Source organism: Polyodon spathula, chromosome 8 (assembly GCF_017654505.1).
Source record: "Polyodon spathula isolate WHYD16114869_AA chromosome 8, ASM1765450v1, whole genome shotgun sequence".
NCBI classification, from domain to species: domain Eukaryota; kingdom Metazoa; phylum Chordata; class Actinopteri; order Acipenseriformes; family Polyodontidae; genus Polyodon; species Polyodon spathula.
Window position 1 is genome coordinate 48303093 of NC_054541.1, and position 21077 is coordinate 48324169.

Sequence of the window (21077 nt, forward strand, 5' to 3'; positions counted from 1 at the left end):
CTGCAATCTGTCCTCCAAATACCAAGCACAATAAGCTTTGACTCCTTAACTTGTTATATACATTTTTAATTGGTGTATAAACAAAGAGAGAGAGACAGTTACATCAACATGTAAGAACAAAGAGCTGCTGTGTATAGAGCTCTGCAGACCAGTTCATGATCCAGAACACGCTTTCCCATCAAATGAGTCAGAAGAGCTGCTGTGTATAGAGCTCTACAGACCAGTTCATGATCCAGAACACGCTTTCCCATCAAATGAGTCAGAAGAGCTGCTGTGTATAGAGCTCTACAGACCAGTTCATGATCCAGAACACGCTTTCCAGTTTGCGTGACAGTCACTCCCTATGTCTGGGTTTAGCACTTTCATTCATTTCTAGACAGGTATTTCACTGATAAGCACATGCTTCCTCTTAAGTGTGGGAGAGTTAATCATCAGAGTTAAAAGAAGCTACTCGGTGATGTCTAATTTGTCCAAAGTGTATTGGACAAGGAGTGTGCAAAGCAGGTGTTTGTATATACAGCCTTGTGATAGGAATCTCCTACCATATGGAATTAGCGCAGCAGACAGATACAGAGGCACGTTACTGGAGGACGGTACAGAATGATTTGGATGGTCTGACAAACGCGTCCCGGTGTATTGAAACCCTGACTACTGCATGTAAACACTACACTCCGTTGTCGTGTACTGTGTACTGTATTATGATTGGGGCTACCGAGTGCCATGGTTAAGTCAAATACAATGCTGGAAGTACACTTCGGGTTAAACCTGTTTCCAGCTGGAAATCCTATAAAGAGACGTTTGAACCCAATGTTTGATGGTAGACATTATTGATGATCTGAAATCTCACTTTCGCATGGATTCTTCCCATTTATTCTCTCACGTCTTGTTTTCGTTTACAGAAGTGACCAGTTAAACGTCGGCGACTACATCAAATCGGTAAATGGGATCAACCTGACCAAGTTTCGTCATGACGAGATCATCAGTCTCCTGAAGAACGTCGGGGAGAGAGTGGTCCTGGAGGTTGAGTACGAGCTGCCACCAGTCTGTAAGTCCTGATGTGCAGAGAGCAGCAGGGAATCCACGCGGCTGGTACTGCAGAGCAGATAAGAAGGGAGCTCTGCATTTCGGGAGATTTCACTGTCTGATCACAGTCGGATGCATCAGTCAGTCACTACATTTGTTTTACTGTTTTGTTTGCAAAGAGACCGTCTCCAGTGATAATTAGATTTTCATTCTGGGAGAGAGTACTTTCTTTGTGGCTGTGGAAAGAGAAAAAAGCAAATTGGTAGCAGGCATCTATCGATTTGGCAGGATATTATTATTATTATTAGAATTTTTTTTTTTTTTAGTTTTGTAGTCGACAATTATTTTTTAATTATTTTCTCCAGATTTAGAATATCCAATTATTATTTAAGCTTGGCTCACCGCTACCACTCCTGCGCTGACATGGGAGCGGCGAAGATGAACACACGCTGTCCTCCGAAGCGTGTGCCATCAGCCGACCACTTCTTTTCACACTGCAGACTCACCATGCAACCACCTCAGAGCTACAGTATCGGAGGACAACGCAGCTCCGGGCAGCTTACAGGCAAGCCCACAGGCGCCAGGCCAGACTACAGGGGTCGCTGGTGCGTGGTGAGCCGAGGACACCCTGGCTGACCTAAACAACCCCCCTCCAGGCGGTGCTCGGCCAATTGTATGCCACCCCCTGGGAACTCCCATCCACGGTCAGCAATGGAATAGCCTGGACTCGAACAGGCGACATCCAGGGCGCATCCTGCACTCCACGTGGAGTGCCTTTACCGGATGTGCCACTCATCCTCATCCTCTTCCTCTTCATCATCCTCATCCCAATCCTCCTCATCCTAATCCTTCTCATCCTCATCCTCATCATCCTAATCCTCATCATCCTATTCCTCCTCATCCTTTTCCTCCTCATCCTAATCCTCCTCATCTTTATCCTCATCATCCTATTCCTCATCATCCTCCTCCTTCTCCTCATCCACATCCTCCTGCTGCTCATCCTCATCCTCCATCTCCTCATCCTCCTCCTCCTCATCATCCTCTTCCTCATCATCCTCATCTTAATCCCCCTCATCCTTATTCTCATCCTCACCAACTCTATTTTAAGAAACTAGTTTCTAGTTTAATTAAATATGTGTGTGGTGGTGGGAGGCAAAATGATTAAAGCAGATTTCAATTCTGCCCTTGAATATAAAGCAAGGTCAAAGCCATGTTTTAATTGCCTTTATACTCTGAACTCGTCATTCCAGTGATCTTTATCTTTTTGTACGTAGCCCTGGGATTAATTACTTGCTTTCCTTAAGGAGTAGCTATCTTCAAATGCTGGAGTTTTGATCATTGTTTCTCTCAATCTTCCTTTACCTGTGTATAGATTTACAGCCTTACAAAAAAAGAAAAAATGGAATGCTTTGTATTTCTATCTATTCATACATACTGTATGGATATATTTTAAAAAGTGCTAGTCAGCAGCCATATCATAATTGTTAGTTCTGTTTTTTCCAGCAGTTGCAGTGTATTTCATGCAGCAGTGCAGGTCTCTGCTCTACTTCACAGAGAAACTGCCCTTTTTACACTATAAGCATAAGAACAGAAGAACAGAAGAAAGTTTACAAACCATTCGGCCCATCTTGCTCCTTTGGTTGTTAGCAGTTTATTAATCCCAGAACCTCATCAAGCAGCTTCTTGAAGGATCCCAGGGTTCTGTGAGAGGCGTATTGTTTAATGCAGTCATCTGGAGCTCTCGGCTTTGCACCAAGAATAGCCATGCAAGACAAATATAGAATGCACCATGTCATGCGAGGTGTTACCTGCGGTGTACTGCAGTGACAGCATGCCACCAGTGTATTCTATATTTGTCTTGAATGGCTATTCTTGGTGCAAAGCAGAGAGCTGCAGATGACTGCATTTATACAATATGTCTCTCACAGAACACATATTAAAGCTCATGCATTTTCAAAACTCTTTTCCAAAGCAATGTTACTGCCACTTGTATTGGATTCCTGACTGTTTAATTAGAAAGTGCCGTAGACATCCAGGGTTCTCCTATTTGAAGAATGAAAGGACCCCCCTATTATCTCACAGCCTTGCTTTTGAAATGGGGTTCATGTCAATTAATAATTAGGGGTTCAGCACAAGCTGTTTAGTTGATGCTTTGTTAGACTCCACATTTTTTTCATTTAAAATTAAAACAACAAATTCAGAATGCTTCTAAACGTACTTCTCAAATATATAGACCTTTTGTGTTTTTATTTTTATTTTTTCCTTGTTTTTCCACACACACACGCGCACACACACACACACTCATATATATATATATATATATATATATATATATATATATATATAATTAATTTGCAAAGCTGTCTGCCACAGTTACTGTAATATTTACATTTATTAACTCTAATGATGCTTCACACATCCCAGTGATAAAAACATAAAAACCCAACATATTTTGTTCTGTTGACGTTGGTGGTTATGTGATAAGAACATAAGAACATAAGAAAGTTTACAAACGAGAGGAGGCCATTCGGCCCATCTTGCTCGTTTGGTTGTTAGTAGCTTATTGATCCCAAAATCTCATCAAGCAGCTTCTTGAAGGATCCCAGGGTGTCAGCTTCAACAACATTACTGGGGAGTTGATTCCAGACCCTCACAATTCTCTGTGTAAAAAAGTGTCTCCTATTTTCTGTTCTGAATGCCCCTTTTTCTAATCTCCATTTGTGACCCCTGGTCCTTGTTTCTTTTTTCAGGCTGAAAAAGTCCCTTGCGTCGACACTGTCAATACCTTTTAGAATTTTGAATGCTTGAATTAGGTCGCCACGTAGTCTTCTTTGTTCAAGACTGAACTGATTCAATTTTTTTAGCCTGTCTGCATATGACATGCCTTTTAAGCCCGGGATAATTCTGGTCGCTCTTCTTTGCACTCTTTCTAGAGCAGCAATATCTTTTTTATAGCGAGGTGACCAGAACTGAACACAATATTCAAGATGAGGTCTTACTAGTGCATTGTACAGTTTTAACATTACTTCCCTTGATTTAAATTCAACACTTTTCACAATGTATCCGAGCATCTTGTTAGCCTTTTTTATAGCTTCCCCACATTGTCTAGATGAAGACATTTCTGAGTCAACAAAAACTCCTAGGTCTTTTTCATAGATTCCTTCTCCAATTTCAATATCTCCCATATGATATTTATAATGTACATTTTTATTTCCTGCGTGCAGTACCTTACACTTTTCTCTATTAAATGTCATTTGCCATGTGTCTGCCCAGTTCTGAATCTTGTCTAGATCATTTTGAATGACCTTTGCTGCTGCAACAGTGTTTGCCACTCCTCCTACTTTTGTGTCGTCTGCAAATTTAACAAGTTTGCTTACTATACCAGAATCTAAATCATTAATGTAGATTAGGAATAGCAGAGGACCTAATACTGATCCCTGTGGTACACCGCTGGTTACCACACTCCATTCTGAGGTTTTTCCTCTAATCAGTACTTTCTGTTTTCTACATGTTAACCACTCCCTAATCCATGTACATGTGTTTCCTTGAATCCCAACTGCGTTCAGTTTGAGAATTAATCTTTTGTGCGGGACTTTGTCAAAAGCTTTCTGGAAATCTAAATAAACCATGTCATATGCTTTGCAATTATCCATTATTGATGTTGCATCCTCAAAAAAATCAAGCAAGTTAGTTAGGCACGATCTCCCTTTCCTAAAACCATGTTGACTGTCTCCCAGTACCCTGTTACCATATAGGTAATTTTCCATTTTGGATCTTATTATAGTTTCCATAAGTTTGCATATAATAGAAGTCAGGCTTATAATAGTTGGACTTCATTTTCAAGCTGGGGTTTGCTTAGGGTTAGCCCTGTAGTAGTGAAAAGATCTGTGCTGCAATCTGTTGTTAATATGCCTCCTGTGTTTTCTCACGCTGTACTTTCTCTTTGCTCTCTGTGTAGCTGTGCAAGGATCGGGCGTAATCTTCAAAACCGTCGAGGTCACGTTACACAAAGAAGGCAATAACTTTGGATTTGTTATAAGAGGTATGTTTGTTCTATTCTATAGAAATCTCTCGATGTATGCAATAGAACCCTGATTACAGGGCAACACCATCTGGTAGACGCTACCGTACAGACAAGGTGAACTACCAAGGTAAACGGTGCCTTTGTGCCTCAGATTCACATGTTTATTTAGCTTTTCAATGTTTTGCCTTCCTCTCGTCTCTCTTTTTTAAAGCTTCACATTCTGTGTAAATGTGTTCCGGACGTCTACCAAATGGCAGTGCTCTGCAATGGAGCTTCCTGATTGGTGGAAGTTGTGATGTAGAACTCTTATAACATTGCATTGCAAGTTGCAGGCAGTGCTACATTCTCGAGATCTGCCATTTTTAGTTCATATCATTTGACCTAATTTGTCCCTGGGCCTCCCTTATTCAAGATAATTGTGCGTAGAATAGATTGTGAATTGATGTGTATTTACTTCTCTTGCCTTTATTCTCCAGGGAATAGAGAACAGATTGTAAATGATGTTTATATTCTTTATAAACGGCTGCTTTGTCTTCCAAAGGGGGCGCCCATGAAGACAGGAACAAGTCCCGCCCTGTCGTCATCACCACAGTTAGGCCCGGAGGCCCAGGTGACAGGTGAATCTCACTTGCTAAGTGTGGGGCCGCTAAAGATGATGTAAAGAAACTAATATTGTTTTTTGTAATGATTAATGTCCAAACAGTAATTAAGAATTAAAAAATAGTTCCCTTTATTCAGCATTCAGCAGTTACACACATATTATTGGGCATTATCATGATCATTAACATTACAATGTAGCAACTAATCATTGCAGAAGCCAGGTATCGATCGGTCTACCTTTCTCCTGGGAGAGCGTCAGCACGCACCTTCAAGCAGAAGGACTTGGAGCGCATCTCAAACAGTGACTCTACTGTGCCTATCATATGCCATCATGAAGCTGTGAGCTATAAGCTTGGCTTGTTGCTGACTTGCTCATTGTACTTCCAGTGTACTTGCTCATAATCCCATTAACTCGCATATAAACGATGACTGTTTTTTTATTTGAAGAGCAAATTGATATCAAAGCAGTGCTTTACCACACATCAGCTGGCTCTTTGAATATATGGAAATGACTTGCAATTCCATATTAAAAACATTTCCTCAGTGATTACTGCTTTGCGTTTCGGCCTCGGAGAACGCATTACAAGTCTTCTCATTTTGATGGTTTTTACATTCGGGGAATTAAATGGATTACAGTGTTTTTCCTTTGGTTCTGTAGTGTCAAATTGCAAAAGCTACTGTAGTCTTCCAGCACTATTTAATTTGCTAATATTTCCTAAACCATAGTAATTTCAATGTTAATGAGTTGTTACTGATGTGTAACCTTCGATGCCCACAGCAACATTGTAACATATAACTACATTGATACTTGTTCTCACTGATATTTTTAATACTTCTGTTTAGTTAAACTGAGGAAACTAAAACATGCCATCTTGTATTTAAAGTTTTTACTTTTATATCTTTATACGCTTTTATGAAAGGTTCCCACAGTAAAAGCATAGCAAAGTATAATAAAGCACAGTGAAAGCATGGACAAGCATAGGAAAGCATTGCAAAGAATAGTGAGGTATGGTAAAGCATATTAATAAAGATGGCACACCAAGGTAAACCCTGCTAAATGCATAGTGTAATAATGGAAAAGCATGGGGGGGACACTGCAAAAATGCTGTGCAGAAATACCCTGATAAACTTGTAGAAGGGTTTCATATTGCTGAATTGACTATACCTTTGTTATTGACAGTAACGTGTTGGAATCTGTTTGGATTCACATTCCTGTCTTTCCAGAGAAGGAACCATTAAGGCAGGAGACAGGCTGCTGAGTGTGGATGGGATCCGGCTGCACGGGACGTCCCATGCGGAAGCCATGAGCATCCTAAAGCAGTGTGGCCAGGAGGCGACACTGCTGATTGAGTACGACGTGTCCATGATGGGTACGTTGTGAAGGAGAGATCCGCTTCACAGCCTTCTTCTGGCTAGGATACTGGTAGATACCGATCAGGTGCTGGTGTACTGTCACTGGGGTAACTGTTAGCATTGCTTATCTCTCTGGATTCACGAGACTGGAAATGCTGCCCCAGACTCATTTCAGACTGGCTGTATTACTGGCAGAGCTGCAAAACCGCTTGTTGGGATCAAAGCTCTCTACTGGTCTGGGTCATCGCTGTTGATTGGGAATGGATTATCATTCCAAGTGAAACAGCTGTGAAGAAACAGCTGCTTTGATTTGTGTGGATTGCTGTTGCCCACAGAGCCATCATCTGAAATCCAAGCAGCTGTTTCTTTACTTGTGTGATTTGGTAAATCAGCCCAATGAACACTGTGTGTTTTAATCAAAAGCTTCCTAAGTTGAGCACTCTTAAATGTTTTCTAGTTGTGAGTGTAACATTAGTCTTGGAAACATAGATCCCAAACAGAACAAGCACAATTCGCTCGTTCCACTCTATTAAACAGTTTCAGCAGTTTCAAGGCAGCGGCTGCTGGAATGTACTGTTTCTTTCTGGAATGAATTTTGCTGTGCTGTTAAAATTAATAAAAATGAAGACGTCCAGCACTCTGCACAAACATTCATCAGCAATGCTTCTCGTAGAATTCCATGACCAATAATTCAAGGCAACGCTATGAGCACGGCAGTCACAGTGGAGGTATTCTAGTGATTGAAACATCTTGAATAATTAATGGAGTGCTGATTCATTTTTTATAAGGCTGCTGACTCCCAGCTCCATAGGCTCACTCTTCTGTACCAAGGTTGTGTTATTGATAGGCTTCCCTATAGCCCTTCCCTTCTGTTATTGATAGGTTTCCCTATAGCCCCCTCCTGTCTGTTATTTCAGTTGATTTTACCCATGCACACATCATTTCATTTGTCACTGATGAAGGTTGTTTAGAATGTATTCTCCATTCCCTCACTGCTTTATATCAGCTTGAGCTGGTTGAGTGTGAATAGGACTTGTTCTGTCTGTGGCCTCTTTCATACCTCTCTGCTTATCACTGTATGACTATAGCTTATTTCTTCACCCTGGCTGGCATGCTACATGATAAATTCATGCAATCCCAATATTGCCAGATGGAGGTGTTCAATAGAATGCTGTCCCCATTTACTGCATTGCACTCACAATGGCATTCAGTACTAGTTAAATACAGATGAGATGCCTTGTTGTTAATTGGGGATAGTGTAATGTATTGTAGTGTTGTGTTTTTGTTGCTTCTGATAGATACAATAGCAACTGCTTCTGGACCTCTGCTGGTGGAAGTTGCCAAAAGCCCAGGCTCCAGCTTGGGAGTTGCGTTAACTACCTCAATGTACTGTAACAAGCAGGTCGTTGTCATCGACAAGGTCAAACCTGCAAGCATTGCCGACAGGTAATTATACAGAGCTTTGAAACTTTGTCACAGGCACTGTACTTGAGGTGTGCCATTTCACCCAACTGAAGTTGTGTTGTCTTTTAGTAAGTAGGATTTTCATGTTCTTTTCCACTGATGAGAGGTTTTCACGGATATTGTGATGAAATGGAATCTCTGATGCATGCTAAAAAGCCAAACTGTCTAGCACAGTGGAACATGCATTTAGTAGTTTACTCCACATGTTGGGTTTTGGTGTCTACTAGGTGCATGCAATCCTTTTAAAACATGCTTTCCACTTCTTCAATCCTTACTCTGATTGATTTGTTTAGTAAGATGTAGAAAAGTAATCAGTGCAGTAAGTGATGTTATGTTCATAGTGCCCATGTTGCACCTTTGAATTTGAACATTACATTTCTTAGTTCTCCTAGATAAAAATGTTACTTTATTTAAAATATCAGTAAATAATGTTTTTGATAAAAGACAATTAAAACCAAGTGCTAGCTGAGGGTCCTTTTGCATGTGAATGCACTGGCTGGATATTGTTGAACCCATGCAGGTGTGGTGCACTGCACGTCGGCGATCACATCCTGTCCGTCGATGGCACCAGCATGGAGTATTGCACTTTAGCAGAGGCCACCCAGCTCTTAGGCAGCACCTGTGAACACGTCAAACTGGAGATTCTCCCTCACCACCAGACCCGGCTGGCTCTCAAAGGCCCAGAACACGGTAAGAACCCCCCACGACACCGTGCCAGAGCTGAGCCGGGGATACGTCCGCCACACAAAAGGTGGTTACTGTTTTCCACGTTGAAAATGTGGACAGGAAAAAAGGTTAAGGGCGGCTTCCGTGCAGCTCCCATTGTGTAGCAGCCTGAGCTGTTTCTGGTTTTAATGTGAGTTTAATTAGCCCCCCACGCGCTGTGCTGTGCCTTATCAAGGTCAGGTTTACCTTGCTAAGCTCACTGTAAACCTGGAATGGTATAAACTTTTTTTATTGAAGCTTCAAATGCCATTATATATTTATATAATTAGGAGGAAATAAAAATAGCAAATAAAAAAATATACAAAGTCTAACACACACTAACAGTTGGCAGTACAATGTTGTTGTTGTTGTTGTTGTTGTTGTTGTTGTTGTTGTTACTGTCATTAAAGCTTCTTCCAAGCGTTGTATAGTTATCTTTCTGTTTCTTTGCTTATTTTACGTTATGTTGCCCACAAAAAGCCTGGCTTCAGAAAGTGTCTTTTATTTTATTATTTTCATTAAAGTGCCATAAATTACTTTCCCATCCTGCTGCTGTCTCATCCCTAGAGCAGTCCTCTACACTATTACAAAAGATTATTTCTGTGTTGTCTTGCGCTCTTCGCTTTCCATCCATAGAGGAGATGATGAGAGCTGTGGAGAAGCTGGCTATGACAGCGCTGTCAGATTTGAGTCTTCCAATGCCTCCCAGTGGCTTTCGCATGTCTGGCAGGCAGCTACAAACAATGAATGGATTTGCTAAATGAATGCTGCTGGGAAAGGGAAAGAGAAATGTAGACTGAGAGTCCAAGGCAACTGCAGACAGCTGCAAAACAAGAGGGGGTGGGGAATTAAAAAGAGTATTTGTTTAGTGTGGGCCAATCAGGGGGCTGTATTGCATTCACCAAAGGACCTTTAATTCTGTGTACAGATGCTATCGACACTAGGAACCACGCAGGTCCTTCAGTTTGTAGAATATTCCATAATTAAGAAATAGAAACCCCTACAGCTAATCTTGATAGTGATATCAACGTGTTGGTTGCTGTGGTCCTAGCAGGTTTCATAGATAGTCTTCCGGTTGTGTTGCATGTTGTATGTTTCACAGGGGACAATGCTTTTGTGACTACATTATAAAACCAGCTGGAACTGCAGCAACCAAGCTTAAGCAGCAAGCAGCTTCCTGTTACGTTTTCATCTTTGTATGATGTTTGTAATCGTTCTGAGTGCAGTATTGGTTGCCTGTCATAGACATATGTAATGTACAATAGGCTCAATCAGTTTTTTTTTTATGTATTTGTGGATGTACCATATAGTGCACAGCCAGGGTATTGCCAGAAATGCAAAAGGAAGCTTGATCAGCAGATCACTGTATCATTGGCTCTAGCCTAAGGAAAGTCTGTGGCTGGTCTTGCCTCTGTTACAGCCCATATATCTATGGCAGTCCATTATAACTGAAGAGAAGCTCCTGAACTTAGTCCAGCAGTGTAATCCAGTATTTGAGTAATCTCAATAAGAACCGCTCAGAGTGATTGTAAAGAGGATGTAAGGGGAGGATAAAACAATGAAGAAAATGTGATTTGACGCTACTTGCTCTTTGATTTTAAACCGCAGATGCAACCCCAAAAAAGCTTTCAATTTATTTAATGTTTCCAGTTTCCGCTCACTTAGTTACCTTTCCTTGTTCTCTGGTGCTTTTGTTTTGTTGTCTTGTTTTTCTTTTCTTTTGGTCTGCGATACCTGTCATCCCTTCATGTGGACAGTCAAGGTGCAGAGGAGCAACAGACAGCTCACCTGGGATTCCTGTGCCAACAACAACAGCAACTTCCTCACCTACCAGCATTATAACACCTTCCACCCTGACCATAGCAGGACGCAAGCCTTGAAATACCAGAAACACTCTCCAAACAACCTTCGTAATGTTCCTTGCTTTTTTCCCCTCTCCCCCTCCTCCTCCTCCTGTCTCTTTCATGCAGAGTGCCTTTCTCTTTTATAGAACAGATCACTACTAACACGCCTGGTTAGGGATATTGTACCTGGAATACAACAAGATCTCATGTCCAATCCTTTCCAAAACCACCGCTCAGAGGAGCCTTTGGTGGTGGGAGCAGCATTGTCAGTGGTGCTGTTGGTGTGGTCACAGCTCAGGCATCCACACGCAGGTTTTAGGAACACAAATTAAATCTTGCCGCTGAATGTTCTATAGAGGCTTATGGGTTTGTGTCGCATGGCAGAGTCGTTCTGCAATGTGAAGCTCAGGGGCACAACAGCCTGGATGCTGATAGCTGGAACAAGTAAAGGGAAGCATGCATTTACAATGGCAAACCGATGTGTTGTACACTGTGTAATTCATCTTAAAAAACCCTAATGAGAGTTCCCCTTTACTCAAGACTTAGTACAGTGCTACATGTGTTCAAAAAATAAAAAAGATTGCTGGTCACAAACGGTGGAGAGAAAAGGGATACCCGTAAGCAACATTCATCTGCAGTTCTTTAGAATTGTATTTCAAATATTTTAATATAGGACTAGAACTATCTGCACAGAAGAAAAAGGGATTGGGGGACAGTGAACATGCTGCTGGGGCTAATATGAGGGAAGAGAATAGATTTTAAAATGGATAAGCTTTTGATATAAAACTGAATACATGTTCCATGGCTAAACCCTAATGGACCTCTGAGTCTATTGCATTCCAGTGACAATGTTGTGTATGCTAGCGTGGTGTTCTTCATATTGCATCCTTCACAGTGAAGCCATTCAAGAGCAGTCACTGCCGTCTCATTTTACAAGCTGCTGCTCGTTAGCCGTATTGTAATTGTCTTTTTGCTTTTTGTTCTAAATCGTTTGCATTTTTTTTTTGCTATTTGAAGGATATTCCAGTTTTCTTTCTGGTGATGACATCAACTATTTCAGAAATGGCTGAAAGTTAGGTTTCATTTGCCTGTTCAGATAGTAAATAATGCATTCTCCAGACAGTAAAACATAAACGTGTATATTATCAATGTCTGTTGCACATGAAATAATTATTGTGTGTCTTGCATTTTGTTGTGCAGTGTAGCAATAATTTAACAGATGTTTGTTTTTGTGGTTGTGTTTAAAAAAAAAAATGGTATTGTTGCTTTGTCTAGAGTAGAAATACAAGATGAATAAAGGTGGTAGATCGGTAAAGTGACCATCTTGCATGCGTTCATGTGCCTAAGGCCTGTGCGTGTCGGGCAGTTCTCTGTGGAACGTGGGTACTGTGTCCAATTAGACTTAAATATTTGATGGTTTAATACAATATATTAGATTAACTGTGATATAAAGCCACTAACTTTGAGACCCCAAAAGTTTCTTCTTCAGGTGCAAGTAGAAGTTTAAGAAAAAACTGAGTTCTTGCCAGGGTCTGGTTTAGGGGTAAGGTTAGGGTTGCCATTGAAGAGAATGGAAGGGGTCAGCTTCCTCTAACAAGAACAGCAGAATGCATGCTAATCTGAAAGCACTTTTACCAGGTGTTTAGGAGAGAACATGTATCTGTGTCAGCCCCAGAACCCTGCAGTTACCTAACTAGAGCAGGGATTTAAAAAAGGAGATCTGAAGCCATACATGCACAATACTTGCAGGTGTCTTTTGGTTACTGTGTTCCTAATACTTGATGGCCATTTCTTGAAATGGGCTTGGCAGTACGCAGCACATTTTCATTCTAGATTTTATACAGTAATTGCCAGAAAATGCCTTATAGTAGTTAAATGCTTCAGTACTCCAATTATTGTGCTGAATAATGGTACCTACTGATTCCGTTTGAAGAGTAGGCTATGAGATAGATTGATAGGTAGATAGATTGATGTAGGAATCCTTGTCTGTCTACTTGCTGTGCTGTATGACGGGACTGACTGTGTGTTGTGGATCCTCTCTCCCCCCAGCTGTGGTGTCGTTGTCCTCCTTCTCTCCTGCCTCCATGAGCGTGTACAGCCTGAGCTCTCTGAACATGGGGACCCTGCCTCGCAACCAGTACCCCACCAGCCCGCGGGGGACCCTCATGAGGAGGAAGCTGAAGAAGAAAGATCACAGGAGCTCCTGTATGTCAGCCCTTCACTACCGCTTCTTCAGCACGCTTTTGTGGTGCTGGTGGTTTATTAAGCACACACACACACACACACACACACACACACACACACATATTATAGATAATATATATATATATATATATATATATATATATATATATATATATATTTCTCACAGTGCCTGTTAAAGCTGGTGTAGATCCATCTGGGCTGAAGTGTTCCACCCCTGCTCTATGTACCGTCGAGTTTAGACAGTGAGAGCTCTGGAATACTGGCTTTTTGTAGCTGGTGAGCATACTGTACTGTACATGCCTGCTAAATTCCTGTGTCATTTAAAAGAAGTGGCTTGTATTGTTTTGCTGAGCTGCAGATTCAGTCTCTTGACAAGTGTACTGGCTGGTCACAGCAGGTCAGGATTGAGGTCTGTGATACGGGACTACAGGTGTACAGGGTCGATTTGTTGTTATTCTTAATCGGGTTTCCAATTATTGAACAACAACTGCTTCACAATAAGTGTGCATAATGAATGGCATGGCACAACAAGTAAGATTAATTTTCTTGTGAGGTACAATCACTTTAAATGGCACTTTATAGTAATGATTTCTCTTTTTTTTTTCAAATTTTCTAGTCTATTTTTGAATTTATATTAATGACATTGCAAATTGGCAGCTTTTTTATTGTCGCTGGCATGCTTCAGCTCTGAGCTTTTAACGATTTAATGCAGCAAGGTAGACATTTCCAGATTCAGCGGGTTCACAGTAATGTAATGTAATTGTCAGCTAATGTTCTGTGTTGCTTGATATCATTTCCATACAGTGCCATTACTGCTAGTAATACTTTCTGCTGGAGAAAATCCAGTCAAATAGTAATGCACTAAAGGAAGACCTTGATTCTGTAATACAAGCCAAGGCCTTGGGTGGACTTTAAACCTCAAAGTATTCTGAATTAAAACTAAAAAAGGCGCTTTATTGTGAGAATAACAGTTTTATAATGCAATTAACAGTCATTTTACATACAGGCTCATTTACAGCGTATAGACACGTCTCGCAGTATTGCTGCAGAAAAACATTCCTAACTTTGTAAATGCTAACATGCATCAGGATTTGTTTGTGGAAATGCAGCACAGCTAATAATTGTAACAATGGCACCTCTTTCTAACAAATGGTGCACTGTCACCAGGATGGATTGTGGTGACGTCAGGCCAGGAAATACAGACTCAGTACTGTGAGTGAATGCACTGCAGCGCAGATTTATTAACAAAGCAGAACAAAATGCTGATACACCAAAATAAATGACAAAAAGAAGCGGACACACAAAACAAACAAACCCTAACCCCAAAACAAGTGTCGTGCCGGTCCTCCCAATTGTTTTGTTTATAAATGGATTTCTCTCCTCACTCCAATCTCCACTCTGAACACCCATCCTGGAGTGTGAGAATTGTGACTCTTTTAAGCAGCTGTGCCGGGACTTGATTGCTAATCATTCAGTCTGGCCCCGGCACATTCTGCACGTGAACTATTTGTGCATTATCCGTGCCCACATACCAATATACATTTTAAATCACCTGTGCTACATAACCCAAACCATACAAAATAACACAAAACACACCAAGGGCGAGGGGTACCTGTCACATGCCCGTATTAAGAAATCGTTAACCTCTGCTAGCAGTAATTGAATCATGTTGCCCATTTGGTTGGGCAGTGAAAAGGCGCTTGCTCCACCCTGATCTCTCTCTCTCTCTCTCTCTCTCTCTCTCTCTCTCTCTCTCTCTCTCTCTCTCTCTCTCTCTCTCTCTCTCTCGTGTCCAGTGTCTTTAGCCTCCAGCACTCTGGGTCTCTCCGGGCAGGTTGTCCACACAGAAACCACCGAGGTTGTCCTGGTCAGTGACCCCATCACAGGCTTTGGGATCCAGCTGCAGGGGGGGGTGTTTGCCACTGAGACCCTCTCCTCTCCACCTCTCATTGCGTACATGGATCCGGACAGCCCTGCAGAAAGGTGAGGAGGTGTTGGTAAAGCTGGATTTAAAGCTGTAACTTTAAGCAGAAATATGAGTCAGTGAGAGACTGACTCACCTTGCCTTAGTTGTTAAACTCAAGTGATTCATAATAGTAATTTCATGATGTACTTGAGAATTTAGACCTTTTATGAAGTATTGGAAATATATCTATCCAGAGCTATAAAACACGACCAAACACTCAATGGAAGATTATGCAAATTAAATTATTTAACAAATATTGATTTTTGAAGATGTTTAGAGTGTCATAGCTCTTCTTTTAGTTGTGTGGACTTGTCACTTTTTATTAGAGCTTGTCTGTTCTTACTGTATATCTTCCAGAGGGAGAGGAGATAGCAGAGGTCCAGAGCTGATTGCTAGGGGGATAGTCTCTCCCAGTTAATGATGCTCTGTGGCTTGAAGGGACAGTTCTGTCCTTTCTTAAATCAAGAGATCTAACGCCAGCCCCACCAGCTTTCAGAGGAAAATGTCTACATTGTAAAGGACATGAGGCCCCTGTAGGACTGTCTGACCTCCCAATGCTTTACTGTGACTTGACGAGAGCAAACCTATTGTCAGTCTTGCTTAGTGTCAAAGCTGCAGTGACAGCCACATGTATATGAACCGTGGGCTCAGAAAGTACTGTAGTTAAAGTTACGAGACTTTTTAAATCGTAGAGTGCAGCTAAGTGACCCAGTTTTCTAAGTGGCTTTGTAAAATCGAACATTGAACAGCGCTTCTGGAATGTTGTGTAGAAACTAGGTTTACAAATGCGGGCTAGAGCGATTTAGTTTTTGTCTTCATGCTAGCAAATATAAATGCCAAGGTGTTGTTTGCCTCTGTGCTGAGCAGGTGTGGGATCTTGCAAGTCGGGGACCGGGTTGTGTCTATCAACGGGATCCTGACAGAGGACAGCACCCTGGAAGAGACCAACCAGCTCCTCCGAAACTCCAGCATCGCCAGCAAAGCCACGCTGGAGATAGAGTTCGACGTCGCTGGTATTTGCATTGCAAAATAATTTCCCTTTTAAAGAGGATTTATCTTCAGGTGACATTTATAATTTTCAACTCTGCCAGCCCCTATTTATATAACCAGAGGTGGAAATAAGACTCCTATTGCACAGCAGTTTCACCTATTCCAGGTTTAACTAAGAACTTGATTAGCCACAGTGTATAGGTAACAAGCTGGGGTGTGTTCTATTAAACCTTTTTTAATGCGTGAAATATAGAAAATAGCTGAAAATAGTACCCATATGAGGTCGCCATGCATGAATATATGAAAGGGTTGAACTCATGGTAAAACCAGGAAGGGATCAAACTGCTATGCAATGGGAGTCTTATTTCCATTCCTGGTGACTATAGTGTAGGTCATATTGTCACGTCATTTGAATGGAAAGAGTATCAAGTCTAATGCATGCATGCTAAAGGAGAGCAAAGGATTAACATTTGCTCTTGCATTTTTGCAAATTGAAGGCATTCTTTAGAAAATGTACAAGATAACCTTTTAATTAAATAACCCAGACTTGTTTTTCTTCTTCTTGTGAAGTTTGTAAGGTGTCTGGTTTTCTCTTGTGTTTGAACCCGTGCTCCTCTCTATCTTTTCTCCTCAGAGTCTGTTGTTCCTAGCAGTGGCACGTTTCATGTGAAACTCCCTAAGAAGCAGGGAGTAGAGCTGGGAATCACCATTAGCTGTAAGTGTCTGCTCTTGTCTTCCTGAATGAATCATGCTCTGCATTGACATCTTACCCTACTGGAAAGGGACATTTCTTTTGTTACTACTGTGTATTAAAAATGTATATATAAATGTATATATAAATGTATATATTTTGACTTCATCTATAACTGTTAAACACTCAATAGAGCTAAATGTAGAATAAAAAATAAACTTTATAAGTTCAGTGACAAATGTTTAGTTAAGAAGTCTTTTCCAAAGCCTTTAATTTGAAGACATTGAAAAAGACTTGTAGTTGAAGCATGTGCCATTAAACTGTACAGTATACACACAAGGGTTAAAGCTTGTAGGCTGCTGTAGAGGTGTACCGAGGAAATAACTGAATCCAGTTTGCAATTCTGCTCATCCTGTCTTTCCACAGATATACCACAGTGTGCAAATTTATTACAACCCCCCATTGCCTCTGTTGTTTGGATTTGTTGTGCATGTGAAATCAAACCACTGGAACTGAAAATCCTGGACGAACTAGGCAAATTAGGGGTTTGTCTAACTTAATTGATAACTTTAATAGACCACTCATGTAATTCATTTGAAATAGTAAGAGAACAAGAACACATAGCTGCAAATGGTAAAAAGACCTTTTAAAAGTTGTTTAAGATGCTTAGCACAGTGGTCTAATATTCACACACAAGTGTGTATTGTTTCATGTCACTGATTACTGACCAAAAATTGAAATTCACACCCTGAGATTTTCATGCATGTAGGTCTATAAGGATTTAAATGACAAATCTTAGAGTTGTTCTAACACATTTGCACACTACTGTATTTAAGGCTAATTAAGGCTTTTTCTATACATGCATATTTTATGTTAGCAGCTTTTGCAAATGCTAATGCTATTAAATAAGTTTGGATCTATCTGTCTAGAGAACAGCTAATCCAGTTGTGGTGAAAGGGCATTGTTTGTTTAGCACAGATTATTGGGTGTGTATCCCAATATGGGGATATTCGGAAGCTGTCCCATTGTTTGATTGCCTCATTTTGATGTGGCAAATGGGATTGGGAACATTTCTGTTGGAACGTGAATTTTTTTTTAGCAATAGCCTACTTCACTGTCCTGGGTTTGCAGAGTTTGGGTCCGATTGTTTCAGGGGTCAGTGCATGAGCTGATATGGGACAGGTATTTATTTATTTGTTTATTTCATCTTTTATCAATGCTATGATCATTTAGTATCAGCTGATTCAAAGGGCTTGTTAAAAGGTGAAGGGCATTTCTCGTATTATCTTTTATATATCTGCTTATTATGCATGAGCACTTATTATGAGGCATACACACACACACACACACACCGTTACTCTGCACCGATCACATTGCGCTTCTATTTATTTCTGCACTATTGATACTGAAGCTGTTTGTTCAATCGATGTGCCTTTCACCTGGACTCGAGACCGATCTGGTTTCATGCTTTATGCGGAGGAATTATTTGCAAAAACAGATGCTGTGGGATGTGGGGGGTGGGAGGAGGGGGCGCAGGGTTTCTAGGTACAGAAGCAAAGACCATTCACACCATCAGGGGAGGCAAACAAAACAAACGCTGACACATGCTCACTGTTAGGCTTAGCACATTTGCAATTGTCATCTTTTACAGAATCTACACTGCCGCCTTATATCCAATGAACCACTTGTCCAATTTTGATGCAACTTGCTTGGCACAGGTTCTCGGGGTATGTGGAGATGCCCTGTTTGGGTTGTTGGGTCTGTGAGCTGCAGGAATGTTTAGAGAAACCAATCGCCTGAGCTGATGGGTCCTTGGCTGATGTGAAGTGGATGTTTTACCTTTAAAGACAAGGGTAGTTATACTTAAACTAGAAGGTACAGCTTTCTCTTTAAAAAATCTTATTTGGGTCTCCAAATCCAGAAAGAATCTTTTCGGTCCTTGTTCTGTACACAAGTGCATTCTGAGAAGTGGCAATAGATTGTCAATAGTGTCAGAGCAGGAACTTTAGTGTGTGTGCCAAGCAATCAGGCACATTCAGACAGTCCATTCTGAGAGCAAGCAGGTAGCCAGGTCTTCAACGTGAATAGTATATAACAATCTCTTAGAGAACGTGTGTTCTGAAAGCTTTCTTTGGTGGTTTTGCTTCTCCACTGCTGTTAATGGTTTAAAAGCAGCAGCGGGGCTATGTATGAATGCTTGGGTAATAGGACAGGATCACCAGAGACACAGATTTCATCAAAGAGGCAAAACCCTGAATGAGACATGATGGAGCGTGCATCCGTAGCAACAGTGAATGACATCACATGGCAGACTACAGGAAGGCATTTGAAGGCATGTCAATTAAACCGTTCATTCACAAATTTAATTAATTCAGCCATTAGACCACGTTGACAGCATGTTGTCATTTATTTTACTGTATAAGGGCCCTTCCCTAGTTTGCTGTTTTCAATATTTCATGATTTTTGTGATGTTTAAGCTCTGTATTGTGTTAGTGTTAGCAGTACATAACCCTGGTTAGACTTGCTGAGACATTGAAAGCACTGTGTCATACAATTCACAATCTGTCAAAGGGTAGAATACAGAAGGACATCAGCATTAATATTGCCCACAGTTTGATTTTCAAGTAAGATAAATATGGAAAGGGCTCTTCTCAACATACAAACGTCAGTGTTCTTAGTTTTCTCGACACAATGTAAGGTTATGTTTTGGGGTAAAGTCTGCCTTGTCCAGCTAGCTCACAAAATATAATGCATTTTCCAATGAAACACAAAGGTACAGCACAGGTGAACAAGTACTGGGTCAGCTCCACTCCAACTGTACAGAACTTTAAACTGTGGAGGTCACGATCACTCAGTGATATACAATAGCATACAGGTAAGTGACTCAGCCCTGGAGATCACGATCACTCAGTGATATACAATAGCATACAGGTAAGTGACTCAGCCCTGGAGATCACGATCACTCAGTGATATACAATAGCATACAGGTAAGTGACTCAGCCCTGGAGATCACGATCACTCAGTGATATACAATAGCGTACAGGTAAGTGACTCAGCCCTGGAGATCACGATCACTCAGTGATGTACAATAGCATACAGGTAAGTGACTCAGCCCTGGAGATCACGATCACTCAGTGATATACAATAGCATACAGGTAAGTGACTCAGCCCTGGAGATCACGATCACTCAGTGATCAGCCCTGGAGATACAATAGCATACAGGTAAGTGACTCAGCCCTGGAGATCACGATCACTCAGTGATATACAATAGCATACAGGTAAGTGACTCAGCCCTGGAGATCACGATCACTCAGTGATATACAATAGCATACAGGTAAGTGACTCAGCCCTGGAGATCACGATCACTCAGTGATATACAATAGCATACAGGTAAGTGACTCAGCCCTGGAGATCACGATCACTCAGTGATGTACAATAGCATACAGGTAAGTGACTCAGCCCTGGAGATCACGATCACTCAGTGATGTACAATAGCATACAGGTAAGTGACTCAGCCCTGGAGATCACGATCACTCAGTGATATACAATAGCATACAGGTAAGTGACTCAGCCCTGGAGATCACGATCACTCAGTGATATACAATAGCATACAGGTAAGTGACTCTTCAAGGGCTGGCAGCAATATGATAGGGATCATTTCAGAAGGTTGTAGTATGTGCTGAATACAACAATGATAGACCCGAAACAACTGTGCAAAAACCCTTTGTAATAAATGTGCTTCACTATGAAGCTCTTCTGTTTTCTATCTAAAATCTCCCCCTGTCTTGCAGCTCCATCCAGCAGGAAACCAGGGGACCCACTCATAATCTCAGACATTAAAAAGGGCAGCATGGCTCACAGGTGAGAGGGGTTTGTTAACACTGCACTTGTTGTGTATTTGAGGTTGAAAAGCCCTTTCTGAGGCCTTTAACCAGCATCAGTTCTCATCCTCTCCTTTACGTGTTTGTGCTCTTACTGATGCGTCAGAGCTTCCTTTCACTGTCCTTTCTATACACATTGTATTGGATCTTGTTTTTGTCTATTTATTTTTTATTTAGTTATTTATAGGGGATGTAGTTAGTTTGTTAGCCCCTGCTGAACTACATATTTCTCTTCCTCCCCCCAGTCTGTATATATAAAGTAATTTTCAAAGAGGGTTCATCTGTGGTGGCAAATAAATAAATGCATTCATTAATAATCCAATGATAGTAA

The 21077-nt window shown here is 41.1% G+C and overlaps 1 protein-coding gene across 8 annotated transcripts in view; it reads left to right on the forward strand.

Annotated features, from left to right (window-relative positions):
- Window positions 1-21077, forward strand: part of LOC121320089 (glutamate receptor-interacting protein 1-like) — a 158761-nt gene that overhangs the window by 127276 nt on the left and 10408 nt on the right. For 5 of the 8 annotated variants that reach the window (XM_041258278.1, XM_041258275.1, XM_041258276.1 and 2 more), the window contains exons 4-15: window positions 900-1045; window positions 4982-5065; window positions 5589-5664; window positions 6872-7017; window positions 8299-8446; window positions 8985-9154; window positions 10927-11079; window positions 13063-13218; window positions 15015-15201; window positions 16052-16197; window positions 16809-16889; window positions 20657-20726. In XM_041258278.1, coding sequence (XP_041114212.1) covers window positions 900-1045; window positions 4982-5065; window positions 5589-5664; window positions 6872-7017; window positions 8299-8446; window positions 8985-9154; window positions 10927-11079; window positions 13063-13218; window positions 15015-15201; window positions 16052-16197; window positions 16809-16889; window positions 20657-20726 — 1563 coding nt within the window. The remainder of the gene's footprint in view (window positions 1-899; window positions 1046-4981; window positions 5066-5588; window positions 5665-6871; window positions 7018-8298; window positions 8447-8984; window positions 9155-10926; window positions 11080-13062; window positions 13219-15014; window positions 15202-16051; window positions 16198-16808; window positions 16890-20656; window positions 20727-21077) is intronic. The other 3 variants (XM_041258280.1, XM_041258281.1, XM_041258282.1) reach the window with 2 other exon arrangements.